General features: G+C 48.1%; 9 protein-coding genes across 9 annotated transcripts; 4 read left to right on the forward strand and 5 right to left on the reverse strand.

Annotated features, from left to right (window-relative positions):
* Positions 1 to 861: 861 nt before the first annotated feature.
* On the reverse strand, positions 862 to 6,879 carry FOIG_02423 (uncharacterized protein; the record flags this gene model as incomplete). Its single annotated transcript, XM_031199733.1, has 4 exons — positions 862 to 1,352; positions 1,881 to 2,183; positions 3,392 to 6,171; positions 6,278 to 6,879. The coding sequence occupies 4 exons, from the start codon at positions 6,877 to 6,879 to the stop codon at positions 862 to 864; spliced, it is 4,176 nt and encodes a 1,391-aa protein (XP_031069501.1).
* A 475-nt stretch (positions 6,880 to 7,354) lies between these two features.
* On the reverse strand, positions 7,355 to 7,781 carry FOIG_02424 (uncharacterized protein; the record flags this gene model as incomplete). Its single annotated transcript, XM_031199734.1, has 3 exons — positions 7,355 to 7,498; positions 7,550 to 7,670; positions 7,726 to 7,781. The coding sequence occupies 3 exons, from the start codon at positions 7,779 to 7,781 to the stop codon at positions 7,355 to 7,357; spliced, it is 321 nt and encodes a 106-aa protein (XP_031069502.1).
* Positions 7,782 to 9,208: 1,427 nt separating this feature from the next.
* Positions 9,209 to 11,248, forward strand: FOIG_02425 (uncharacterized protein; the record flags this gene model as incomplete). The annotated part of the gene is made up of 3 exons (XM_031199735.1): positions 9,209 to 10,061; positions 10,109 to 10,818; positions 10,874 to 11,248. The coding sequence occupies exons 1-3, from the start codon at positions 9,260 to 9,262 to the stop codon at positions 11,246 to 11,248; spliced, it is 1,887 nt and encodes a 628-aa protein (XP_031069503.1). The 5' UTR covers positions 9,209 to 9,259.
* A 687-nt stretch (positions 11,249 to 11,935) lies between these two features.
* Positions 11,936 to 14,133, forward strand: FOIG_02426 (uncharacterized protein; the record flags this gene model as incomplete). The annotated part of the gene is made up of 2 exons (XM_031199736.1): positions 11,936 to 12,514; positions 12,568 to 14,133. 2 exons carry the CDS (start codon positions 11,936 to 11,938, stop codon positions 14,059 to 14,061), a joined length of 2,073 nt encoding a protein of 690 aa, XP_031069504.1. The 3' UTR covers positions 14,062 to 14,133.
* A 259-nt stretch (positions 14,134 to 14,392) lies between these two features.
* FOIG_02427 (uncharacterized protein) lies at positions 14,393 to 16,405 on the reverse strand. Its single transcript, XM_031199737.1, has 3 exons — positions 16,204 to 16,405; positions 15,851 to 16,144; positions 14,393 to 15,798 (listed from the first exon to the last, which is right to left on the reverse strand). The coding sequence occupies exons 1-3, from the start codon at positions 16,316 to 16,318 to the stop codon at positions 14,588 to 14,590; spliced, it is 1,620 nt and encodes a 539-aa protein (XP_031069505.1). The 5' UTR covers positions 16,319 to 16,405; the 3' UTR covers positions 14,393 to 14,587.
* Positions 16,406 to 19,017: 2,612 nt separating this feature from the next.
* FOIG_02428 (uncharacterized protein) lies at positions 19,018 to 20,009 on the reverse strand. The gene has a single exon (XM_031199738.1). The coding sequence runs from the start codon at positions 19,890 to 19,892 to the stop codon at positions 19,164 to 19,166; it is 729 nt and encodes a 242-aa protein (XP_031069506.1). The 5' UTR covers positions 19,893 to 20,009; the 3' UTR covers positions 19,018 to 19,163.
* Positions 20,010 to 20,509: 500 nt separating this feature from the next.
* On the reverse strand, positions 20,510 to 22,557 carry FOIG_02429 (uncharacterized protein). The gene is made up of 3 exons (XM_031199739.1): positions 20,886 to 22,557; positions 20,671 to 20,834; positions 20,510 to 20,620 (listed from the first exon to the last, which is right to left on the reverse strand). The coding sequence occupies exons 1-3, from the start codon at positions 22,420 to 22,422 to the stop codon at positions 20,534 to 20,536; spliced, it is 1,788 nt and encodes a 595-aa protein (XP_031069507.1). The 5' UTR covers positions 22,423 to 22,557; the 3' UTR covers positions 20,510 to 20,533.
* Positions 22,558 to 23,144: 587 nt separating this feature from the next.
* On the forward strand, positions 23,145 to 25,086 carry FOIG_02430 (catalase). The gene is made up of 6 exons (XM_031199740.1): positions 23,145 to 23,258; positions 23,305 to 23,434; positions 23,491 to 23,728; positions 23,779 to 23,871; positions 23,921 to 24,343; positions 24,400 to 25,086. The coding sequence occupies exons 1-6, from the start codon at positions 23,228 to 23,230 to the stop codon at positions 24,961 to 24,963; spliced, it is 1,479 nt and encodes a 492-aa protein (XP_031069508.1). The 5' UTR covers positions 23,145 to 23,227; the 3' UTR covers positions 24,964 to 25,086.
* Positions 25,087 to 25,372: 286 nt separating this feature from the next.
* Positions 25,373 to 26,350, forward strand: FOIG_02431 (uncharacterized protein; the record flags this gene model as incomplete). The annotated part of the gene is made up of 3 exons (XM_031199741.1): positions 25,373 to 25,597; positions 25,645 to 26,141; positions 26,188 to 26,350. 3 exons carry the CDS (start codon positions 25,373 to 25,375, stop codon positions 26,348 to 26,350), a joined length of 885 nt encoding a protein of 294 aa, XP_031069509.1.

Below are 26,350 nucleotides of genomic sequence, written 5' to 3' on the forward strand. Positions count from 1 at the left end.
AGCACTATGCCTCTACCCAACTGAGATGGGCTTCTTAGAACTTACTCGCAAACGAATTATTCTCGTTCAGTTATTATCTTAAACTCAAGCTAATGTTTTATTAAACACGCTGCCTTTCACACTTTATTACCAGTAGCTTACAAAACTAAGCTCTATGTGTTCCTAATAACTTGATCTAGGTTCAGGAATCGACGAACCCATATTCTTGCCTCAAAGAGAGCTGCAACTCAAGCAAGTCTCACGATACTGCAAATGCGGCGACCTAGCTATCTACTCCTAAGATTTTTATTAATTAAGTCTTGATGAGCTATACGTTAGACCAAAGGATAGATGCAAGAGCCAAGTCGTGAGCGCCAACACGAAAATACCCTGGACCATCTTCGATAGCTGACCTGCCAAGTCCGGCGGAAGAGCAGGGCCCTGTCCTCACCGGGTTTAGCGCGGCAGGGTTAGAACAACAAGCTTCGAGACACGTACGCTGAAAAGTACCTCGTGTTTTCATCGCTGTCAACTTCCTCAACTCTTGTCGACGGAATCTCACGCCGGGATCCCTCTTAGCTTGAAACAAACATGTTGAAATATCATGAAAATGACTCGTAAGACTAATCTCCAGCGTTTGAACTAAGATCAATACTAAGTCAAGGCGTAAATGAGAGGCTTTCAACAGTGGGGTCAGCTAAAATTAGAGCACTCGGCTCCAGGGAGAGAGAAAACTTCTGATGGTGCAAAAATAACAAGTCTAAAGTCTACTGAGTCTAAACTAAATTTGCTCAAGTCTTTTTGGCATTAATAATAAAGGTCCTAAGCTTTCTTGCCTTGCCTAGCAACTCAATTCAACCCTTGATTGGTGGGACACCAGATCTACTCAAGCTTATTATCCGATTCTATAAAGACAAGCCGTTCGCGATGAATTCCATTCTTTAGGTCCTCCCGAATCTTATCAATCTTGTCTTTATTCTTCTCCATAATTTCCCTCTCCTCCCTCCTCTCCTCTTCCGTCAAAGGCGGAGGAAGTATCCCCTCTGGCGGATTGTACCACTGCTCTTCAGGCACTTTCGTCCCATCGACTCCCCGCCAGAACTTCTCGACTTCTGGGTCATGAGGTAGACGATCAATAAGGGCTTTGATAAGTGCAGGTCGTAGAGGGACCGCGTAGTGAATGTTGCGATCAGCGTCGAGGAAGCGGAAAACCCCGTCTTTGCCGAGGTCTGCTAGGCCCATTAGATCAGGATCGCGATCCATGTTGCGTAGAATGTCGCTTATTTCTTTTTGCTCCAGTGAGAGGTCTTTGTAGGCGATGCCATCTTCACTGCTACAGCATGTTGCTTCAGGATCGGTTGGCTCGTGTATCTCTGTATTGGGTTTAGACATGGTTTGTAGGATTTTGCTGTAAGGATAGAAGTTGAAAGGGGAGAGCCGTCTTGAACTTGAGCCAGAGATTCTAGATGCGCCTGGTGGGGTCTGTCTTATCAATCATAAGGGCCATGCTGCATCATTCAGGTAGACATGTGATAACTGTCTTCTAATCCCTGCTATGGGATCAACCAACAGCCACCTAACCAACAATTGGAAGCATATGGCACGATCTAATAACGTAACACTTTTGTTGCCGTGCACCATTCTCAAAAGTTCCCCTTGTCTTGAAAATCCTGAATCTGTCTATTTCCAGACAAACAGTCCTAAACTAGTTCTTTGTGCAGCCATAGCGTCGGAAGGCTTTGATGCCCCCGTTGACTTCCAAACAAGTAGATGCCAGGTTCAAATGCACCTGCCCCTCTTGAAAACCACGCCAGTAAGGCCAGAACACACATGACAATGAGAGTACTGAGAGCAAAGCCCCGGACCAAAGCAAGGAGGATGAGAACATCTATTCCCATAACCTCTAGTCTCTGTATCTCTCTTGTTAGGAGTCTGCTGCTCGTCTTCAGGCTGCGGGTCATTCTTCTCCAAATCCGTGAGCAGGTCGAACACTTCCTTACTCATCCGTTCATTTGTAGCCAAGACAATCTTTTCATCAACTTCAATAACAAAGCCTCCGTACTTGGGGAGGAGAACTCCTTCAAATCGAGGGGCAGCATGTAACTCGTCCCAGTTGGTGACCCAGACCGCATCATCAGGGATTTCGACGGTGTACTCGGCACTCACCATGCTACCGGCGAGCAAGGTGGTTAAGAGGGACGAAACTATAGCACGTCGGTCAGTGTTTCTTGACTTCACTGCAATAGAGAGTTATAGCCGTACTCAGCTTCATCTTGATAGCTTGATGGCAAGTCCGGCCTATGATTCTGCAATGCAAAAGGCTGTAAGGTAGTTGGGAGGCTGTAGTGACATTTAGAAAGATCATGTCCACCAACCAGTACTTATAGATCAAGAAGAGCCATTATCACATGATGGGTTGACTGTGCCTCTTTGGAACAAATTCTTCATGAAGCTTACAGCAATGCTAGCCATGAAAGCAACTGCCATAAAAGAGTTAGTCAATTACATTAAATGGCCTTTTCTCTGCATGTTGGTGGTATCGGAACTGATATGACTGAAGCAAGTATTCGGCCATTCAAAGGGGAGCTATCAGCTCTCGGTTAATGGGTATGGTATCAGCAAGGCTGTCGCGACTGTGCCACCCTCGAACAGATGAATTACCTTGGCTAACCGAGTTACAAGTCCGTACTTAGGGAATAAATCTACGGCATCAGTATTTCCAGACCCGTCCATGCTTGTGGCCTTGTAATACTCTTCCATTCCTGCAAGAATGGCATGTCGAAGTCTCCACAGCGGCCAAGGTAAAGGACCAACAAAAGCCGCATATCAGCCACTATTAACGTCTTCAAAGAGCATGTGAAGCCTAAGAGAAATGCTGTTTGCAGGAAAGTCCAGAAATGTCCTATATTTATCATTTTATGGCTTAAGAAACGTTGTTCTCATATTCCTTGTAGATACAAATGATAGGCAGCTTATCGACTCACATATATCGGGAGCCAACCACTATATCGTTGGTACATTATCTATTATTTCTGCAGCTTACCAATGCATCCTGAAGCACAATGAGTCGGTAAGACACAACAGGCGTCTTTATCTTGTATTGCTTAGCTTTGTGTTTCACATCCTCCTGGAACCAACTCGTGTGTCTGATCAAAGCAATGCCCACCAAGACCCAAACAAGCTGAACATACATCAAAGTTCCCACCATTACAAATTCCACAGCGTACATGAGTTTGACCAGAGATAAATAACCAGCATATGTCGCAGTAGGTTCCCATCTCTAGCCCCTGTTCTTGGACAGCCTCCCCCTCCTCTACGTCAGTTCCCAGGTCTCGATGCCCATCTGTTCCAGCTAGTAGCCTCGCAACTGCATCGTGATTGTGGCTTGTCGCCCACCATTTCGTCGTCCTACCGAACATATCGCTGGATTCGACCTCAACAGCGCCTGTATCAATAAGTGCCATGAGGATGCCAACGCCACCAAATCTTGCTGCAAGGGATAAAGGTGTCGAGCCCCAGTGGTCAGCCTCGTCAAGCGTTTGGGTTTGGGATGAACCTATAATAAGGTTGACAACCTCAAGATCTCCTGACCTACAGGCATAATGTAAAGGATTACGACCAGAGTTGTCTTTAGAGGCGACATCAGCTCCGTGTTGGATAAGAAGCTGCGTTACTCGCAAATGCCCCATCGCGGAGGAAGCATGAAGTGGTGTCTCTCCAGCAACTGTTTTGACATTTAAGCCAGCACCCTTCTGTGTTAGAATCTCCACTATATCGATAAAGCCGCCCAATGAAGCCATATAGAGTGGCGTATAACCGCGCACATCACTGGTGTTCACATCAGCGCCGCTTTGGAGCAGCAGTTCTAGTACCTGGTGATAAGCTAAGCAAGGGAAATCAGGCGATGTGGTAGCTGTTTCTGGGATGAAATCTCTTGAGAATCCACTATAACTACCATAGGAGGCAGCTAGAAGCAATGGCTGGGCCTCCGTCGGATTAAAACCCTTGCTGATCAGAGCTTTTGCCGTGTTGAGATGTCCGTATCCAGCCGCCATGGCAAGTAATGAGAACACCTGGCCCTGAATTTGAATCCCAGTGCGTTCCGCACCTTCATCTATCAGTAACCCGGCAAGTTCTGAGTGGTCGTCACACACGGCCAGCAAAAGCGGAGGGGGGCCGTTGGCCACCACCTGATTAACATCCGCACCCCTTTTAATAAGAAGCTTGGCCAATTCAACATGTCCTCTGCTAGAAGCCATCGAGAGTGGTGTGAAACCAGCTGTTGTTTCGTGTGATATATCAGCTCCTCTGTCGATAAGCTGCCGAGCTGCCTTGGTATTGCCACTCATTGAAACTAAGTTAAGGGGTGTTTGTCTCTCATCGTCGACCACCGAGACATCTGCACCTTTCGATATAAGAAGTTCCATAATTCCATCGTTCCCATCTTGCACACTGTTGTGCAGCGGTACTTGACCTTGGTAACATCTTGCATTGATGTCTGCACCATTTTCAACGAGTAATTCCACAATATTCTTACTTTCAGTAAAGCAAGCCCAGAATAACGGAGTCGAATTGCCAAATGATCGATCATTCATATCGAAGCGCCCTTCTCGTATGAGATGTGCCACAGTGTCTGTGAGTCCACTGCAGACTGCAAATACAAATGGGCTTATTGACCTTTCTTGAACATCAGTGTCATCACCGAAGACCTTGGTCGCCACGAACTCTCTCACAAAGGGCCAATTCTGATTCCGAGTATCGAGTAAAGCATTGATTGCCTGTTGTAGGTCCGGATCAATAGCTTTGACATCTCGGCAATGCTGATACCAGGAATCAGCAGCATAGAGCATGAAGTGCATTGTTGGTCTTTTATTATCGCTCATCTTTAAGCTTTCCCAAGCTCCAGGAAAGCTTATGAAACGAAGACAATGTTTCGCGAGAGTGGTATTGTGGATAGTTCCGTTGGTGACGCGGAGCTTCTCATTGCAGAGCAAAGTGCCAGTGCCGGGAAAGATTTTAAGGAGGAGGTATTCCTTAACAGAGAAATGTGACAAGTGAACTTCTTGGAAGCCAACAGAATACTCTTCTGATTGTTGAATGCACTCGGGGTGCTCGATGCTCTCTGAGGATGACACATGCCGGACCTCAATCAGTGATCCACATAGCTCTAGGATCATACTGTCGACATAATCCTGGTCAACGCAATCTGGCATTTCGTCCACGGGCAACTCGTCCATGCCTTCTGTCAGGAGTACGGCTTCCGTAATCTCATGAACTGTCAAAGGCCGCAGTGCAAACGCAGTCCAACGTAGTAGAGATAAAGCCCTTTCCCTATCAGAGTCTCCCATTGCATTGATTCTGTTCCATTCTCGGTCGTAGAGGCTGTCAAGTCCCGATGGAGTCTCATCAATCTCTCGTTCGAGTTGCTTTCTGCTCCGCCCCTTTCTCAGAGATCCTTCTTGAAGCTTAACCCACTGGAACTGACCCTCGCTTCTGTTTGTCATCTTTTGTGCAATAGAGGCTCTTGTTGGTTCGTCCTTGTTTGGTAACTTTGCTTTGACAAGTTCAGATGAGTATGCCATTAGATCTGGCCCAACGTCATCTGGAATGATGGTGTATTCGCTGTATCCAGTGAAATCAGAAATGCCTTGCTGTATGACAGGGTCACCACGGCTTGAGATGAGGATTTTGGTTGTAGTATTGGTGATAGCTATTCGCAATTCCTGAAGGAAATGAGGGACGGACTTTGTGTCTGTATTGGTCATCCCGGTGCATTCATCCAACCCGTCCAGAACAAGAATACAACCTGGAACACCCACGATAAGTTCGCGGAAAGCTCGTAGTATGGTTGCCTGACTCGCTAGTGGCTCATGCTGTGATAGCCGGGTCTTCGTCACGATATCTCGAGCCGCCGGGCTACGTTGTATCATCATAGTCAGCCATGCTCTGATGGCTGAGAAAGGATCGTCGCGGCCATCATATCTCGATGATAAGAAGAAGTACGCGACGGGCTCCTGTGCTGTTCTTTCGAGCTCTTGAACGATTCTGGCGCAAAGGACCGTTTTCCCAAACCCAGCTGGGCCTTTGATCCAGAGCAATTTGCTTGAGGAAGAGGGTTTCTGCCACTCTAGGAACTCATCGCGATGGAGAATCCATTCACATGTTTTTTGAACACGCTTATCGTTAGAATCGCTGAACACGTCATTTGGCGGCGGGGCTCCAAGCCATAAGTGCAAATCACGTATTTTATCAGCTATAGACGTTAGCCTGATCTGCAATCTTAGAATAAATAAATCACTTGCCTTCCATCTCCTCCTCAATCTTCTGCAGTAGCTCCCGAATCTCGACAGCATATGGTTGCTCGCCTGCGCTTATCGATAGATCCTTGAAGCTTGGAGTTCGCGTCAAGGCTTTCGAGCCCGTAGTATCGGGGGAAACAACGTTGTAGAGATCTGATACGAGACTCGCAAGTGCTTGAACATGGCTTGTCTGCTTCAGCTTCCCACGCAGCGCCCACGATGTCTTCTGCCACCTTGAAATTTTAGATCCATGCGAAGATAAGTCTCCCGATGATGGAAATGATGGAGTCTTCTGAAGGCCCCTGGGGCTCGGGGGTTCATCCGACGTTGCCGAGAAATCCTTGATACTGTTTAGTAGACCCTGGACCACAGCAAACGTGCGCGGGTTATCGAGATCTGGGTGATGATTGTCTGAGAGCTTCCCCTTGCTAATACCAACACCATCACCCCATTTTTCTAAGAGATGCATAGTCGCATTCAGTTGAGCGTCAAGCTGCCTTGAGTCCCGACCAGCCGTTCTGTACGAGTCAATCCGCTGCATAACGTCCATGCAGGTGCTGAAGAGGCCGACAAGGCCAACTGCGAGTCCGACTGGCTCCATGATGACTTTCTGCTCCAGTCGAGTAAGTTGAACAAGTTAAAAGAGTATTTGCGCTCTGATGTCACAACGCTTTATTTACCTATTCTCGTGCTCACGGCGGGGTATGCCTGATGAGGCTGAGACAGAGTAAGCCCAATTCAGCTGCAATGCTAAGAGGCTGAAAATCGATGAGTTAGCCAATGAGATCGAACGTTTCATGCAAGCTCTCGAGCGCGTGATACATTTGCAGTATTCATCACTTATCGAATACTTTATGTTTGATACTTCATATATTGTTCTTTCAGTGTAACATGGACTTAGTATTACGTCAAACCTCCGATTTCAAGCCAGTCTCGCTCCATATTGCAAGCATACCACCAATCTCTCGAGGTTCTTATCTACTCATATCAGATGGTCAATGGTGATCAATAATGATGAGTAATCAATTTAGTCACAGCTGACTCGCAGTAGGCTGTTCTTGACCCCCGACAGGTGTTTAGCAAGTGCCACGGTATCCAGCACCAATCTGATCACGAGTATATCCATTTGCTACTCCAGCATCCTGGCACTTTGACATGAAGTCATCCCCACCAATAGCGCCGTTGTAGTTCTCGTTGCAGGTCTGTCCGTTCCATGTAGCCTGGTAGTTATGTTAGCCATATAAATGTTGATAGAAAGTCCGGGTACTCACTGCACCGGGATAGCGGTCGCATGCTATGTGGGTGAGTCCCCAATTGACGCCCCATCCGTTGTAATTACTGCCTGGTACTTTGGACCAGTTGATGCAGCAGTTGTGCGAGCTATGGTCCTTACTTTTAGTGAAGTATTAGTCCTGGTCCTTTCATAAAGAGGAGAGCGTCTATTTACGCTTGGACGGCTCCGATGAGGAGACTGGAAAGGAGGATAGACTTGATAGCGGACATTGTTGTTAAAGTGGTTTCAGTCGAGCAGGTTGCTTTATGTCAAGGGATGGATTATGTTCTCTTTTGCGAGGAACAAGTCTGTTTATTTATATTATGTCTTCTTCATCTCGTCAACCGTGTTTTTGGGCTGCAAGGGCTACTATAGTTAGAGTTCATATTACGAAAGCTCATCCCATTTATCCTAAATGAAGTGGATAACACAATATATTTTAATGGGCCTCTCACAGACATGACAGACCGACTTTTTAACACCTTCAGGTCACCGCTGGCAAGACTGAGTAGCTACTTGACTAATTGCTGACCATATGGCTAGACTTGAGGCTGCCGACACACATTACGAGGACAGGACATTCTTTTTAACGATATAGGCTTCTCATAACTTACCAACATCAGTTCTCCTATTCCCCGTATCATCAATTTACCCCGTTAAAATGATTCTCAAGTACTATGTAGTAAGTTCGAAGAGCCTGGTCGTCATCCTGATAGGATGACATCTAGATGCCTCAGCTGCATTATGTGACCTACGCCTAACGATGATTCTGCGACTTGACCAAGGGACCATCCATGGAGATTCCATGGAATTAATTCCAAAGTTTAAGGTTTCGGCATACCTGACAGCTGACAGTGCTCGCTAAAACAACCAATGCATCATCTCAAATAGACGTTACCGAAAGTCTAAAAGATTTCGTTCTTCGTATTGCGACCGTGACGTGAGTCGTGCTGCGGATCTTTTCCACAGTAGTTACTCAGCTCGTATAGAATGGGTTGGCGGTTAGCCGGCACTGTTTTATTTATGTGAAACTCGCCTCCCTTGGGGACCCCAACTTTTTTCCTCGTCATGACTCGGTGGCCTAAATTGGCAAGAAGTTGTCAGCTTACAAGCAACGTCTTCCGCCGTTGTACGGGTATAGAAAGGCTCACGGAAAGTCTATTCAGGGGATTGTATTAGACTTCTATGCCAGAAGAATTAAATAATGCTCATATTCATTTAACTGAGGGATTTTCGAGTTGAAGCCACACATATGACCTTGGGAGTTGTTAGCGAGGTCGCATGATCTCCAGGCCAATGCCAATTATCCCCAAACAACACTCCAGCTTCAATATATTCCATGATTCAGAGGAATAACAAACAATCTAACATGATTCACTCATACCTCCTGTTTCCGAATGTGCCAAGTTGACCCCACAAGAATATGTCGTACGCCGAGCCCTCCAAGACACGCCGAGTCTTTTGCATTCGAATCATGACGTTGTTTTCCCAGCCACAGCCACTTCGATAAGAACCTCGATTAACGGCGATTGGTGAGCACGTTTCTAGGCCGACGCGTTTGTTCCTGGGCATATTCTTGTGAGCACGCGACCAAGGCTTTGCGATTGTTTAAAGGACCAGCAGAGGCCCCCAAGTTCGCCGCTTCAATTCAGATTCACTCCCTCTTCTTCTTATTGTAACTTGACCTTGCATACAATCTTCTCCGACGATGAACGTCTTGCGCAAGATTGGAAATTTGGTAGCCCCGCCTCCTCAAAAAGCTGAAGATGGTCGCGATCAATGGCCCTCACGAACAGCCTACCTCCTCGCCTCGTGCGGTGGCGCAGTTGGAATGGGAAACATGCTGCGGTATCCATCTCAAGTCTATAACAACAACGGCCTGCAATGGTTCGTGCCATACCTAATGGCCGTCTTCCTCCTCGCCATTCCCGCCATGGCCCTTGAAATTGCCGCAGGGAATGCTTATCGCGGCGGAACCGTGGTGGCGTACAAGTCAGTTAGTCGACGGATGAAAGGAATCGGCTTTTCGCTGAATTATGTCGGTTTCGTCGTCGTTATATACTTCGTGCCGATTCTGTCTTGGGCTATGGTTTACTTCCAGAAGTCTTTTACAAACAACTTGCCTTGGGCTGGTGATACGGAGAATTGGTTCATGTATGAGGCTGTTGGTGCCGTTGACCCTGATACGTCTGGTCGGTGGGTTGTATATCCCGGTGTCTCACTCAACGGTCGTCTTGTCGGCTGGAACGCTTTTACCTGGTTCGCAGTCTGGCTCTGCATGTTTCGAGGAGTCGGCCTTACCGGACGCGTCGTCTACTTCACCATGGGCCTGCCGGTCATAATGGGTATCCTACTTATTGGACGTGGTGTATCACTACCCAACGCCAACGAGGGTATCAAGCTCTATTTTGCTAGCTGGCATAGCTCAAAACTTGCTGGGACTAGAATTTGGCGTGATGCTGTCGGCCAAGTCTTCTTTTCGACGGAGTCGGGTTCGGATACTGCACAGCGTACGCCTCGTATAACCGCAAATTCGCCAACGCGGCTCAAGATGCAGTCATTATTGTTCTGTTTAACTCTGCTTTCGAGGCCCTGGTTGCTTTCGCCGTTTTCGGTATCATTGGGTATCTCGGCATGCGTCCTGAAGAGACTGGTGAGATTGGAAGTTATGGGCTCGGCTTCATGACGTATCCTGAGGCCTTTGTCGAGATGCCTGCTTCGGGCTTCTTTTCCGTCATTTTCTTCTTCACCATTATGCTACTCGGTATCAGCTCGTCCTTTGCTACGCTGGATGCAGTCATGACGTTGATCCTCGATTCTCCATTTGCCAGAAACTGGAGTCGCCCTTGGGTCGCCACCACCATGGTGACGATTTGCTTCCTTCTTTCGCTTCCTCACTGCGCCCAGTTTGGTTACTTCTTTATGGATGGAATTGACCGATGGATCAATAATATTGGCCTCGTTTTCGTCGTTTGGGCGGAATGTGTTGGTGCGACTACTCTATATCGATTCGAGGATGTTGTTGGTCAGGTTGGAATGCCTTCATTCGCCTTATACAATATTGGTTTTCTGGGTGGTCAGCTACTGGGTATCATTATCGGTCACACTGCGACTCCTTGGGCTGGTGCTATTGCCGGCTTCGGGCTCTATTTTATTTGCCTCGCTGCTTCATTGATCTTTGCAAGAACACCAGACGCACACGGTGCACCGAGATTACTATCCAGCAACAAGCTGATCTCCGTCCTTTACTACGTTGCCTTTTACTCGGTAAGTTTACGTAATCCACTGTTGAGAAACCAATCAATCTGTGTGCGTGCTGTAGGGCAACCAGCTAAGACACGATCTCAACTCAGTCATCGGCAATGGTAAAAACTGGTCCCTCCCATTCTTCTGGGCACCAATGCTACGGTACGTCTCGGGACCGATCCTGGCTATCATCTTCAGCTTGGCCTACCCCAGCTTCGAGGAAGTCAAGAACGACCCTCTATACATCCTTGGCTTCATCGTCGCGCATCTGTTACTTGTCTGGTGTGTGATTGGTTTTGTCTTCTCCAGGTGGTTCAACATATTTATTATCCCTGAGCGTCGTGATGACTGGAAGCAACCGTATGCTCCCAATGTCCTTCGAGGGACAACTGAAGGCGAGGACGCGACCAAAGCAGAGACTGGTGTGTCAAACAAAGGTGTTAAGGCATGATTTAATTAAGGTGTATTTTTTCAGCGGTATTGTGAGTGATGATTGGGTTTTGAATTTTACTATAGAGCTTAGTATATGACCCAGTCTTATGGTTCCAATCTGCTTTACTAGCTGTCTAAAAGGCAGTCTGACCCGCAAGCTCTTGGACTAGTCGGATTTCCATTACCATCCGCTGGGATTCTGCCCTTGAAAACCATCAAGGTTGATGCTCCGAAACTGGGAGACGAAGGCCTTATCATCGCCATACCCCTGTTCCTAGATCTTCTCAGGCGAATCGGAGTAGTGCGCAGAACTGATAAGCGGCCGAGTTCGGGAATATCCTTGCTTATTCGAGCTACACATCTCAACGGCGTACCTCTTATCTCGAGACGACGCAGAACATGCATTGCGCTAACAATAAGCTTGTTTATTCTTCAACTCTAATTAACGTTTATCCAGAGAAATGGTAAAAATGCAGTTAAATCGTGTCTTGGCAGTGAGTCGGTCATGATAGCATCGCGAGGCATTTCTTTGCAGTATTACCAAGCATGGTCGGTAAGAATTACACCGACAGGGAGTCGGGTTCAATTAATAGATCCGGGTCTTAAGACAAGAATGGCAGCTCGCGAAGCCATTTAAATGCGACTATGTCCCCGTAACAGTGTTGTTTACCGCCATTTGGCAAATTCACCTCTTTCTGCATTGAAAATGAGAATTTCTGCTTTTCTATGGCCCCTAGCGAGCAGCTCGGGGTTATTTGCCGAAGCAGTACCGCTCAACTCCCCTTCTGTCACGTTTGTCTCTCCCTCAAAGGTCAGCCCCGGCAGCGCACAAAATGTTGTTGTTGAATACAACGGCGATGTCGACGGGCACTTGACCTTGACTTATGGCGCATGCGGCGACGAAATAACTATCGAGGAAGCTCACCAGCATGTCGGATCCACGCATATTGGCCAGCATCCTCTGGCGAAGCGCCATCTTGATCACCAGGACAAGCGGCCAACACGATTTGTCTGGCTGACGTCGGACGATATCTCTGGCGGTTGTCTCAGTACCTTCTTGGACGGAGAACTTATCGGCCAGTCTGATGAGCTCGACGTTGTCAAGCGCCTTGCACGCCGAAGCGAAAAGAAGAAGTCGTTTGCGGACGTTGCCGGTGACGACAGTTTGTGGTTCGATGGTGTTGCATATCTCAAGCAGAAGCAGCCTGATGATGTTTTTGTTACCGCTACAAAGAACAAGACTTTTGGCATCTTGGGAGGTGGTATGTCTGGACTTTTATCATCAGTAAGTGATATCTCCTCTGGCGTTGAACACGACGCTCACTGTGCACTCTCAAGCTCATTCTCGACTCTGTCGGCATCCACAATTGGAAGATTCTCGAGTCCTCCGAACGAATTGGAGGGCGTGTCAGAACTGTTTACTTGAATGGTACCTCACCAGAGGACGGCCAATACCATGAACTTGGACCCATGAGGTTCCCTTACGAACTCACTGACTCAGAGACGAACGAGACATTCCCTTTCATGGATCAACGAATGATCTTCCAGCTAGCTGATGTTCTCAACGAAATGAACGCAGGCAACAAATCGCTTCAAGTCGAGTTCTGGGACTGGATCCAAAGTTCTCCAAATACACCTGTCGATTCACCTTTCCGACGTCCAGATGGCACATGGCCTACCAAGGCTGAAGTAGCGAATGACCCAGCATATTACAACCCGCCTGTCTACCATAATGAGACAGCAGCTGAGGAAGCAATCGAGGCTTTGGATGACTTCAAAGGGATTACTCCCGAGCGCATCCGCATGTATGCATCCAACATCTTCAAAGCGTACAAGCAAGCCAAAGAAGATGGAGCATTCGATTACTCCGAGGTATCATACCTTCGAGATGTGATCAAGACAGATCTCAACACGACAGATGAAGTCTCGCCCTCTCATATCTATTGGCCTATGTGGGAGTATGAGACTATTTACTTCCTCGCTAGCAAATGGGTCACTATCAAAGGTGGTCTGAGCAGGTTACCCGCCGCATTTGAGCCACACGTGAAAGACAGAGTTCAGTACAACGCCAAAGTCAACGGTCTACACTACAACAAGAACAACACTCTATCCGTGTTCTGGAAACCTACTGGCTCTAAACCTTTCAGCACGCCGAATAATGTTGAGAACTTCGATTATGTGCTCAACAGTGTTCCGCTCAATTTGATGAAGTTTTGGAAGATGCCGCGATACTCAAGCCTTCTCAAACGGGCCATCGATAGAACACTGTATGCCAATGCTTGCAAAGTTGCTGTTCAGTTCAAGACGCGCTTCTGGGAACATCTCGAGCAGCCTATCATTGGCGGTTGTACTCGTCTCACCAATCCTCAACTGGGCCAGGTCTGCTACCCTTCATGGCACATCAACTCCACCGGCCCCGGAACGATGCTGGCATCTTATCTCTCCGACTACGAAGCAACAGCCGCGTGCGCCATGTCAGAAGAGGAGCATCTAGCCTACATAAAGAACTCCCTCATCGAAGTCCACGGCGATGTAGTTGAAGAGAACTGGACGGGCACTTGGGCACGTCAATGCTGGGAGCAGGAAGAGCATCACGCTGGTGCTTTTACGATGCAGATCTTTGGACAGCAGCATTTATATCTCCCTGCGTTTTATCAGACGGAGTTTAATACTGTTTTTATTGGAGAGGCAGCTACTTTTACGCATACTTGGATTTTTAGTGCGCTTGAGAGTGCGGTGAGAGGGAGTGTGCAGCTGTTGTTGGATCTGGGGCTTGTTGATGAGGCGAAACAGGTTACGCAGACATGGATGGCTCGTTGGATAGATGTGTAGATAGAATAGAACTGGCGATAACTACTTCTCAACTATCAGCTGCTAACGATAAAACCCTCGTAAGATATTAAGATACTGCCTTCATGTTGTTTGCTAATCTCGAGGGAGTCTTATCTCCTAGATCGACACGGAAACTCCACCATGGACCCTGCTGGATGATGAAAGTACCCGAGCAGCCAATGGGCTATTTCACCGAATTTTGGTCCGCTCCCTGCATCGTGCAGCGTTAGGCGCTGACAACGCGTAAGTTCCCGATGATCTGCACAAGCTGACGGTGATGCAATGGCACCTAGCTATCGTCAAAGTCGCACAAATAAACATGTCACTATTTCCCAGGTAAACAGCCACAAACATCAGTTGGCAGTAGTTTCTATAAGATATGTATTCATGCTAGACTACTAGAGTCATGGGAGTATCTAAAAGGTCATAGCTACAATCGTAGCTTCTATAGATGCGTCAAATCATGATAATAAGCAAAAGTTTAGTTCCAGCAAGCTGGAACAGAATGTCGAATGCCAGTTCGACCTTAGACAGCAGAGTCAGTCATGACTCCGTTCTCGCGCTCAGACTCGGAGTGAGACACCTTGATGTCATCGTCACTGCCGAAGCCATACTCGCGAGCCTTCTCGTGAACCTCGTGATCCTCCATGCGGGGAAGCTGCTTAGCAGCAGTCACGTAGCTCATCTTCTCAGTGTAGCCCTTGGCGAAGATCAGGTCAATCTCCTCGAGAGATCGACCAGAAGTCTCGGGGTAGAAGAAGTAGATGATGGGGAAGAAGATGGCGTTCATGGCAGCGAAGAAGGCGTAGGTACCCCAGCCGTTGGTGCCAGTGCCATGAATCATGACCGGGGTGATCATGACGATGAAGAAGTTCCAGAGCCAGTTGGAGACGGTGGAGGTGGCGTTAGCCTTCGCGCGGGTCTTGAGAGGGTTGATCTCAGCGGGGTAGAGCCAAGGGAGGGGCAGCCAAGTGGCACCGAAGAAAGCGATGTAAGTGAAGAGACCGACGGCAGCACCCTTGGAAGCAGAGGCAGTACCGGGGATGAGAGCGCCGAAGGAGAGGACCATAGACAAGCACTGGCCAACGGTTCCAATGAGGAAGAGCTTGCGGCGACCGATACGCTCAACGGCGAACCAAGAGGTTGTAGCGAAGATGGAGTAGATGATCATGTTGACACCGCCGAGGAGGAGAGCCAGGTTGTGATCGGTACCGATGGACTTCTGGAAGAGAATGGGGAAGTAGTAGATGACAGCGTTGCAACCGGAGAGCTGCTGCATCATCTGAGAAGAGGCACCGAGAATAAGACGTCGGAAGTGCTGAGTCTTGCCGCCAGTGAAGAGAGCAGAGAAGGGAGTCTTGCCGCCCTTGTGGCCAGCAGCAGCGATAGCCTTCTCAATGGTGGCCATCTGAGTGGTGACATCAGCGGAATCACGAGGCTGACCGTTGAGACCTGCTAAAATTGTCATGGCTTCTTCGCGGCGGCCATGAGTGAGGAGCCAGCGAGGTGACTCGGGAAGCTTCATCATCATGACGAGAACAATGCCGGCGAAAACAACCTGGAAAGCGATGGGGAATCGCCAGACGAAGGGAGCGGGACCATAGGTACAGCCGTAGTCGATCCAGTAGGCGATCAACGTTCCGATGGCGACGTTACCACCTTCAATGCAGATGAGCTTGCCTCGGTTGTGAGACTCACTGCACTCGGCCTGGTAGGTAGGGATAGTCGATGTGTTGACTGAGACGTTAGCATCAATGTACTCAACTCTGAGCAAGGCGGTGCAACTTACTTCCGTTTCCAATACCGGTGATACATCTTCCAATGATGAATTGCGCCGTAGCACCACCGCTAGGAGGAACAGCAGCGATCTGGATAATGACACCAATGATCATAACAATAGCACCGAGGAAGATGGACTTGCGACGACCAAGACGGTCACCAAAGTTGAGAATGAAGAGAGCACCGAGGAAGCAACCGACAGCGTAGATGGAGACCACGAAGCCTTCGTATGTCTCATCAAGAACCTGGGGGAAATCGTCTGTGAAAGCGGGAGCTGAAATGATACCGGACATGACACCTTGATCTACATGAAACGCAACCGTTAGTCTTTGCTCGAAAGCACAGATACCCGGGGAAACATACCATAACCGAAGAGAAGAAAGTCTGTAGTAGCGACTATAGTGATGAGTCTTTGAAGACCCTTACCGGTCTTGCCCCAGTAGTGCGGCACACCATGCTCGTTGTCGACGTGAACCATGATGACTGATTTCTGAAGACCAGCTCTTGATGTTTGTTACAACTTCAAACTTAACTCGAATCTGGGAGATTCACAATCCTTATAAGGACAATCAGCAACACCAGTGCCAAGTAAACTCTGGAGTCTACGTGGATCACTTCACCAAAGAGTAACCCACAGTTCCCCAATGTTTTTGGTTCATGTCACAGCATACAGTGGAGCAAATTAAGGATGCAACTTGATAAGCCGAGAATGACTCGAGGGAAAACCTTGGCACGGTGCAAAAACTTGGAGTACGATGAGGAGAAAATCTGGTCCCTTGAACCGATAACCTTAGATAAACACATGTGAAGGGTCGCCTCCAACCGAAGAGATTTTTAGCCAGTAGATTCATCGCGAATAACGTCACTTGGCACACAAGACGGGAGCTACGCTAACTCAGGGGGCCCGCTGACGTAAAGAACACTGGGTCTACTAACAAAACAGAGTGAGATTTATCGCTGGTGATAGCTAGAGAATAAGTTGAAAATTTTTAAATATGGGTAAAATGACGTTGTAGGGGCCTGGCGGGATAGATACGTCATAGGAGTTGGTGATCTTCATAATTTCCTAAAAGAGACAAGGACCCTTGAATCAAGATGCCCCATCCTCGGCTCTTTATCCCTGTACGTGTGTGTGCCATTACATGACTAGATTATCCTCATACGAGTTGGAGAATGACGATTTTTAATGTATTCGTTCACCGCATTAGCATGTTTTGAGGAAAGATTGTTTCTGTTCACAGATAGAGTTGGCCATCACTAAGGGATCGTCAAGATATGATCGGCACGTCGACAGAAGCAACATAACCGAAATGAGCACGGAGCGAGATCTTGCGGAGTATTGTCTCAAACTCCAGAAAAAATAAAAAAAAACAACCCGAGAATAACCATAATACTCCATACGGAGTAAAATTATATCACCGCAAGTCTCCCCTTTTCTCCAAGTTTTCTGTTGTCGTGATTTCTCACCCGCGCCGAGAATAATTGGGGAATAGTGCCGAGGTGTGTGGGGATTTAGTGGATAAAGCTTGGATAAGATTTCTGCGCTAAAATTCTCACAGCAACGTCATAAATTTCCTCGGGCGGCTATTCCGTCACTCGTGGCGAAAAAATGGTATCGGGTAGGACACGGATAATTACTTCAAGATGGTAAATCGCCTTGTGAGGCTATTGCCACTGCCTATCTGGAAGGAATAGAAATTCTAGAAGATTTTTAACTTTTACTATGTTCTCATTGATTAGAATTCTGAAAGTGCCGTGGCGATCGTTGAATCTGTATCTTTCGCAGTGTATCTGCAAGGAGCTGAATGTGAGACTCTGCATGTCACAAAACATTCCAGGATCGAATCACAGCAGAGTAAAGACCAAATACCGCTCAAAGCACAAATAAAGTGAAATTAACTCAACAATAAGCACGCTGATCTCATGCCTCATCCCAGTAATGCCCAGAGCGATTGTCATCACGAGTTATTTACAGGACCCTCATCGGTTATACAAATTGGGTCTTCCGTGGATATCTTGGCCTTTTGATCTTCATGCTTCTCCAGTGTTTTGTGTGATGAAAAGTGGTCAGTAAAGGACATATTACTATAGCCGTATAGGCATCACTTGGCGTGGTTCTGCGTGCGGGATGATTGTCGCTACAAGGAGCCAAAGCGGAGGCCATATTATTGTGAGCTGAGAATTTCCCCGTGTTCACAAGCGAGAGATGGAGAAAACCTGGAGCAAATGGCGAGTTCAACGTTGGCATAGGGTAGTGTTCGTTCATATTGGGGTAAGACGCGTTATGCTATACGCGTTGAGCCGCGTCCTAATCAAGGCTAGCTGATTCTAACAACAGGGTCTTGTTCTCTTGTCACATTGCAATCCTGACATCTCAGCAATCACTGCACATCTCAAGATAAGCTTAACAATTAAACATCAAATACCCTGCTCAATAAATTGACTTATGCGCGTTTATCGTCCTTTAAAAACAACTTATGCTGTTGATCTTGTCTTTTCCCAAGATCAACGTGCCCAATTACCTCATCGGGAAATTCTCCTCATTCACGCGTGCAGAGTAAAACTTCATGATTGGACCGCGTCTTGAGACATTATTGACTCGGTCAAACCAAACCGCCAAGAAGCCATCAGGAAAGATTCCTCCGACAACAGCTGAGTCCAGATATAAACTGGGTATCAAGCATTGATAACTCCACGTGCCCTCGGGCCAAGACTTGTTCCGTCCCTCCTGATCCACAATTCTACAGTTCCCGTTGTTGGTCTTGTTGCTTATCTTTCTTGGCTGGCTTGGAAGGGAGTTTTGAAAGTGGTAAGCCGACGTTGGAGACACTCCGCAATACGACCCCGCGAAAGGCGACAAAGTTTATTCTTGATGCAGGAGCTGTGAAGATCAATGAATCTGCAGGGAACGGACCTTCCGACTGGAGGTCTCTCAGTCTTGGCGATACAAGTTGGCATTAAGAGTATATCTTGGCGGCGCAGTATCAAACATGACCGAAAACAACTCACCTGGCGTAAGGGGAGAAAGAATTACCCCGACGTGGTGGAGATCAGGCCGACTCGAAACTCAATTTTGACGACAACCTCGTCAAGAAATCGAAGGTCCCATCAATGGCCATCATTCACCCGCGATGATCAACTTGACTCTCGACTTTACAGATGAGGTACAGCGCACGATATTTCCTTCGAAACAGCTTTGTTTAAAAGATCTGGAGCGAGCAAAGCTACCGGAGGAGACTGATACAGTATCTAGTTCGTCTCTATCTGCGTCCTGTCACCCCAATGGTTTGTTACACCAATATGTTGTCTCATAAAGCATGCCCTCAATCCTTCTTCGCAGTCCATACCACAGCTCGGCGCAAGCTTTCCATGAACCATGCATTCTTATATGCCTCATCAAAATGGCCCAGAGCAGTGTAGTACACTCTTCCCTTCCCGACCGTCTGAGTCCACGACAACGGAAAGCCGGCCGATTCAGCGCTCTCCTCGTTATCCCCCCGCACCGAAAGTAAGATTGTGCGGCCTTCGATACGCGGGTGAGATCTGAACGTATACACCTCGTCAAACCAGGGAAACTGACTCGCTGGAAGAGACTCTGTCTTGACAGGACAGGCATGAGCTTCTTCTGGTGCAGAGTCTGGACCAGGAAGAGGCTCATACCCGTTGATGAAGTGCTCGGGAGTTTCGACAGCAAGAGTCATCCATTGTGGTGGCGGGTGACCATTGAACACTTCGCCTAAAATCTTGGTATACCTTGCGTTTGTCTTCAAGCCTGATGTGGCAGCATGAATGCCTACAACACCACCGCCATTCTCGACGAAATTTAACAGAGAGGTGACTTCCTCTTCATTCAAATAATCGCCGGTGTTGTGTCCGAGAGCAACGACATCGTAGTCTGAAAGAGAGAGCAGTTCTCTTGAATCTTCAGTAGCGCTTACGGAGAATGGTAGTGAGTTGAAGGCTGAAATCAAGGTGGGAATGCAGTCATGACGATAGCCGCAAGTTTTGGTAAGTAGTAATACTTTGATCGATCCCGGTGCTGTCGATGCCATTTTTCTTAACAGTCTTTGGTAGATTTGAAGATGATTAAAAGAGCTTCAAGGTAAGGCGCACGACGCAATCATGAGCTGCCAGGTCTATCAACTCATTTAAAGGAACCTCATTTAGCCATCATTGAACCATGCTGACGGACGAATAAGATGATGCAATTGTGGAGTGAGTCATGCGCCGAGGCGCTATGATTGGTGGATGAATTACGCTCCGTACTTGCAGAATGCTGACAATGTCAGCATTCTCAAGTCTTGTCCCTCACCGTGACGCCATGTCAAGTATGAGAGCTTTGTGGTTATTTGTGTTTATTTCAAGAAATGGTAGTAGCCGAGTCCTTTAGTGTGCACAAAGTATCAAACAGAATATTGAATCTAGGAATGAGCATATGATGTGAGTGGACTCAACCAGAGCTAGTCTCCATAATCCATCCTCTCTCTGCAACAGTACACTAGAGATATGTTTTGCCATGTCAGGGTCAAGAAAAGTCATTAAGTAGTGCTGGACAGGTTGTGTGGGAGAGGTAAGATAGATAGGTACATAATAAAATAAAAAGGTCTGTTGCAAAGTCATCCAAGTCTATATGCTATATCTAAACGCGAACCAATTCTAATCTCAGTGCCTTCAATCAAGTTTCTATATCTATCTATAGGCGGCTAGTGAATGGGTTAATCCTGGTAGGAGCATCCTGACCAAAGATTTCGGGATGGTCAGCCTTGATCATATCGGCACCCTAGGAAGCATGTCAGTGAAGTCACCAGAAATGAACTGAAAAAGTCTCACCTTCTCTCCAATCATGTAGACAGAGTTCTGGATGCGGCAGTCAGGAATAACTGGGATGACGGAGGCATCAGCAATGCGAAGGTTCTTGATTCCGTGAACACGAAGGCGAGAGTCAACAACACCCTGCTGGATGTTCTTAGAGAGACGCGCAGTACCGCAGGGGTCTGTGAGCCATGTTAGTACACGTTCTTCATATGATGATAGATTCGACTTACGGAAACCAGTCTGGCTGCGATCAAGGACAGCCCTCTTCATCTCCTCATCAGACTCAAGGGGCATTCTCCAAGGATACTCGCCAAGCACAATGTCCTTGAAACCCTTACCAGTGGTAAGAACATCATAGGTCCAGCGAACACCCTCGCGCATAGCAAGGATATCAAGATCATTGCCGAAGAAGTTAAGGTTGATGTTAGGCTGGACAAGAGGGTCGTTGCTGTTAAGTGTGACTTGACCTTCAGAAAGGGGACGTAGAAGATCGACGATGACAGTCATGTAGTTACCCTTCTCGGGAACGGGGTAGTGCCATTGGAAAGCAGTGCTGAACATGCCAACGAAATCGAGTTCAAAGTGAGGTTGGCCCTTGGGGCCGAAGGGATCGAGGCCGCCGTTTGCAGCCTTTGCTTCACGGTAGGATTGGTGCTGCTCGAGACGCTCATCGATACGGGGAAAGCCGACGAGTTCGAGGAGACCAGAGCTGACAGGGCCTGTCTTGTCGCGCTTGTACTGAGCAATAGCAGCGCTGTTGGCGGCACCATCCCGAAGGATGTAGTCCTCCAGACCGAAGCCATCCTTGACTTGGAGAACGAAAGGAACGATAGGGTGATCAAGAAGATGCTGGCCAACGTGAGGAGAGTCGAGCTTGACGTTGATGTCGTTCTTCTTGAGTTCCTGGGCGGGACCGACACCAGAAAGCATGAGAAGCTTGGGGGTTTCGAAAACACCCTGAGATAGAATGACCTCCTTGCTGGCGAAGACACTGAGCTCTCCCTTGGTAGCTGGGTTGATGACGGTGACGCCAAGACAAGTGTTGGTGCGAGGATCAATGATCAGCTCCTTGGACTGAACGCCATAGAGGATATTGACATTAGGCTTGTTCTTGAGGTACAAGAAACTTCCCTGTCGCTGACCTCCATGGATAGTATCAACACAATGCGTAAGACCCCTCATCTCACCATCATAAATATTCTCTGTGAGGACTTCACCCTTGGAAACCCACGCTTCAGTCAAAGCATCACGCCAAGGCTGCATCTCAGGAACCAGATCAGCATGCGCAATCTGAATCGGACCCCCCGTGCCAATCTTTCCCAGCTCAGCGGGATAAAGCCCCTCCTCATCATGATAAGTAGCACACTTGCGAAGATACTCCACACAACCCTCCCAATTCCAATCCTCGCCGCCAAAGGCTTCCCAGTCGTCAAAGGTAGGCTTGGAGCCGGGGATCCAGGTGAAGTAGTTGGCGCAGGACGAACCGCCGAGGACTTTTCCACGGGTGTTGGGCTTTTCGATGCGCTCGTAGTCGTCGCGCTTGATCATGGTGGACTTATAGGCCCAGTCGTGCTTGCTGCCGCGCAGGTTGAAGGCCTTGGAGGGCGTGGTGATTTCGGGGATTTGGTGAGGGTTGGGGATGCCGGCTTCGATGACGAGGATGCGGACGTGGGGGTTTTCGGCGAGACGGCCGGCTACAGTGTTTCCTGCCGTGCCGCCGCCGACGATGATGAAGTCGTATTCATTTCCGTTTGCGACGAATGCCATTTTGTTGAGGATAAGGCTTTTGTGAGGGAGTTGAAGAGATGACGGGTCTTGTCAAAGAAGTGAGGGTGGAGGCAGGGAAGTTTTGGAGTAGTTGAGATGTTTGTAAGTGAAGTCTGAGTGATTGCTGGATTGCAAAACACCAAGACCCTTCGAGAGCCGTGACATTTATATATCTCATCTTGCAATGTCGTCACTGACCAAGTTCTCCATGTTCAAGATGAACATTCTCGACATACGCGTCTCACGGCATCGAAATGCCGACAATTCTGATGCAACATTGACATTTGTTTCTATACGGATCTCTCGGTATTCAACAAGTGACGTATTCCCCATACGAAAAGTCCAGCACTTTCGAGGCACAGTCAAGCCCCAAAGCGCCATAAACCTCAAAACTCACAAATCCCGCACAAAACCCGTGTTACAAACAATCTGACAAAGATGCCGAGTCAGCTCCGGTGTCCATTTCTAGAACATCTTCGCTCGGGGTCCAGTTTTAGCGGCTCTCCGGCAGCGCGTGCACTAGCCGTAAGCAGTAATACTACCGGGAATACCGAGTCCACTTTTCATGATTGCGGCTTAGAAAAGTAACCGCTGTGATTGGGCTTTTACTGGTACTCTTGACGATAACCTCTGTCTTATCGAAATCTTGGAACGGAGGCCCGCAGAGGTGAGATCCATCTCTTATCTGTCGGGGCGGGCTCGGCATTGGGGATGCCGTAATGGAAGTGGAAAATTTATCTTAAGGCTGGGGAATTTCCTCGTTTCTTTCGTCCTTCTTCATTACGTTCAATTGCAGCCTTTCAAAATGTCTAATCCTGTGTACACTTTGACCGAGGGTAGGTCAGAGACCTGTAATCTACTGTCACAGCCTAACTTGTGTAGGTCAGCCTGTTCGCGATCCCTCAGTGAGCACTACGCTTCCAGTCTTTGGCGGCGGCGGTCTCACAACTCTTGGTGATACACTTCTCCTCGAGACTCTGGCTCATTTCAGCCGAGAGCGCATTCCTGAACGGCAAGTCAGCCATCTTATCTCACTACTCACAACAACCCAACTGACAAACATCGCAGAGTCGTCCACGCCAAGGCTGCTGGTGCCTGGGGAGAATTCGAAGTCACCAACCCCGAGATTGCTCAATTGACTTGCGCCAAGTTCCTCGACACCGCTGGCAAGAAGACCCAAGTTCTCTTCCGTCTCAGTACCACTGGTGGTGAGAAGGGCAGCGCCGATACTGTTCGCGATGTTCGAGGCTTCTCTGTCAAGTTCTTCACAGAGGAAGGAAACTATGACATTGTCGGGAACCATGTTGTAAGTTTCGGTCCTGTGGTCGATGGTAGTTCTTTTGTTGACCGCCTTAGCCTGTCTTCTTCGTCCGCGATCCCATGCGATTCCCTTCATTGAACCGCAGCCACAAGCGACATCCCGCTACCAACCGACCTGATGCCACCATGGTGAGTTGCCCGAATTGGCTATTATGACTACATGATCTAATGTTCTTAGTTCTGGGACTTTCACGTCAATCAACCCGAGAGTGTACACACCCTGATGCATCTCTTTGGCAGCCGCGGTCTTCCCGACTCCATCCGCCGCGTAACCGGCTTTGGCGTTCACACCTTCAAGCTCATCGACAGCTCTGGGCGTCCCCGATACTGCAAATTCCATTTCCGTCCCGAGACTGGCCACACCAGCTTCGCCTCTGCTGAAGAAGCCGAGAAGAAGGCTGGTGCCAATGCTGATTACCATACTGAAGATCTCTGGGATGCTATTGCTCGGGGCGAGTACCCTGTCTGGAAGTTGTATGTTCAGATCATGGAGCCTGAGAGAGCTGAGACCTTTGGTCGGGCTTTGTTCGACATTACCAAGATTTGGTCTCATAAGGAGTTTCCCTTGATTGAGGTTGGAAAGATGACCTTGAACAAGAACGTAAGTATATTCATCTCCGATGGTATTGGATGGTTGAGTGCTGACAGTGACGGTAGCCTGAGAACTACTTCGCCGAAATCGAGCAAGCTGCCTTCTCACCATCGAACTTGGTCCCTGGTATCGCCATGACACCTGATCCAATGCTTCAGGCTCGCATGTTCGCCTACCCCGACGCCCAGCGATACCGCCTCGGCTCAAACTACGCCCAACTCCCCCCCAACCGTCCTATCGCGCCCGTCTACGCCCCCTTCGTCCGCGACGGCATCACCACCACCAAGAACTACGGCGGCGACCCCAACTACGTCCGAAGCACTCTCAGCCCCGGCGTCACCACCCAATCTATCACCCAGATCACACACCATGAGCGTATTGCTGCCAACGCACTGCTCGGTCTGAACGAGATCCCCGTCGATGATGAGGACTTTGTTCAGCCTAGGGATCTGTGGAGGAGAGTCTTTGATGATGCTGAGAAGGAGAAGTTTGTGGGCAATGTTGTTGGAAGCTTGGCTGGTACACCTGCTCCTCTTAGGGAAGCTGTCGTTGCTATGTTTAGCAAGGTTGATGGTGAGATTGGTCAGCGAATGATGGCCAAGATCAAGGAGGATGCTACTCACCTTTAGACGTTGAGCAGCAAGAACTTATGGCGTAGAATTAATGAGATAGATCAGCGATAGACGTATAGAATGCTTAGAATAGATCTCTTTGTTTTCGAAAATTCATACTGGCGATCAGCGTGATGTGCGACAGTTCGATTGTGGCTTGAACACCAGTATCTTACCGCATATCTCTTAAAGAGTCATTACAACTCAATGGCGAAAGCCTCAAAAAGAATTCTTACGTTGTTTATTTACGGTCTTGGAGCCTCTGAGGTAACAACAGTCAGATGATGTCAGTGGTAATACTTGGCATAATGCTGACTGCTGATCACCAACAACCATTTATATAAGAAAGCCACTGACTATTGAGTTTGTTACAGTCCACTTCTGAAAGGTCTCTGCAAAGTCTGCTGTACAAAGACCTCCTATAACCATGTCATCAACACATCCTGATATCGATTCCAGAGTCCAGAAAGCACTCGTGGGCACCAAGTTCCAGGTTTCGAAACTGGAGAAGATCACGGGTGGATCTGTCAATTGGATCTATAAGGCGGAACTTGTGAGGCCTCTGTACAATGGAGAGGAGGAGGTTTTGGTCAAACACGGAGAGCCGTATATGGCGTCCAAACCAGAGTTTGCACTACCCGCACTCCGTAGTGTGAGATCCCATGAACAATGTCAGCTCAAATAACTGACACGATGTAGACTATCGAGATAGAGAGTCTCAAGATCTTATCAGCCGTCTCATCGTTCGGCAATCAACCGAATGACACCCACAATTTCGTTGTACGAACGCCAAAGTTTTATCATTTTGATCAAGACAGTTCAACTCAGGCATTGGAGTTCTTGTCTGATGGTATTCATTTGAAGGACTATGCCATTCAAAACTATGGCTCATCGATGCCTGAATCATTCCAGCCCCAGTGCCATGAACTCGGCAAGGCACTCGGCAGCTGGTTACGGATTTTCGTCGCATGGAGTGCTCAACAAGTCAAACACCGAGATCTTGTGGCCCAGAACGAGTTTGGTCAAGCTGTTCGGCACATGTTGAACTACGCATGGCTTCATGAGCGGACTAAGGAATATCCAGGTATTCTCAACGATGTGGAGGATATCCTTACGCAAGTTGAGCAGTTGGCCGCATCAGAGAAGGAAAACACGGACGAGCTGCAGATTATCCACGGAGACTTCTGGACCGGAAAGTAAGTTCATTGCCCTCGTTTATGTTCTGGAAATTGACTTGAGTAGTGTTGTTCTCCCCGACGCTGCTATCAAAGAAGGCACGAAGATTCCAGTGTTCGTCGTTGACTGGGAAATGACGCAACTCGGTCTGCCCAGCGTAGATTTCGGAGAAATGATTGCCGAAATGTACGCGCTATGGCTATACAAGTCCATCGATGCGGGACTATAG

Source organism: Fusarium odoratissimum (genome assembly GCF_000260195.1).
Source record: "Fusarium odoratissimum NRRL 54006 unplaced genomic scaffold supercont1.3, whole genome shotgun sequence".
NCBI classification, from domain to species: domain Eukaryota; kingdom Fungi; phylum Ascomycota; class Sordariomycetes; order Hypocreales; family Nectriaceae; genus Fusarium; species Fusarium odoratissimum.

Coding starts and splice junctions, on each gene's coding strand:
- FOIG_02427 (XM_031199737.1), bottom strand. CDS start 16,318: ATGGTTCACGTCGACAACGAGCATGGTGTGCCGCACTACTGGGGCAAG. Junction 16,145..16,203: donor CTTTCTTCTCTTCGGTTATG/GTATGTTTCCCC, acceptor CGTTTCATGTAG/ATCAAGGTGTCATGTCCGGT. Junction 15,799..15,850: donor CACCGGTATTGGAAACGGAA/GTAAGTTGCACC, acceptor CTAACGTCTCAG/TCAACACATCGACTATCCCT.
- FOIG_02428 (XM_031199738.1), bottom strand. CDS start 19,892: ATGGCATCGACAGCACCGGGATCGATCAAAGTATTACTACTTACCAAA.
- FOIG_02429 (XM_031199739.1), bottom strand. CDS start 22,422: ATGGCATTCGTCGCAAACGGAAATGAATACGACTTCATCATCGTCGGC. Junction 20,835..20,885: donor TCGCAGCCAGACTGGTTTCC/GTAAGTCGAATC, acceptor CATGGCTCACAG/ACCCCTGCGGTACTGCGCGT. Junction 20,621..20,670: donor TCTACATGATTGGAGAGAAG/GTGAGACTTTTT, acceptor CATGCTTCCTAG/GGTGCCGATATGATCAAGGC.
- FOIG_02430 (XM_031199740.1), top strand. CDS start 23,228: ATGTCTAATCCTGTGTACACTTTGACCGAGG. Junction 23,259..23,304: donor TGTGTACACTTTGACCGAGG/GTAGGTCAGAGA, acceptor TAACTTGTGTAG/GTCAGCCTGTTCGCGATCCC. Junction 24,344..24,399: donor AGATGACCTTGAACAAGAAC/GTAAGTATATTC, acceptor CAGTGACGGTAG/CCTGAGAACTACTTCGCCGA.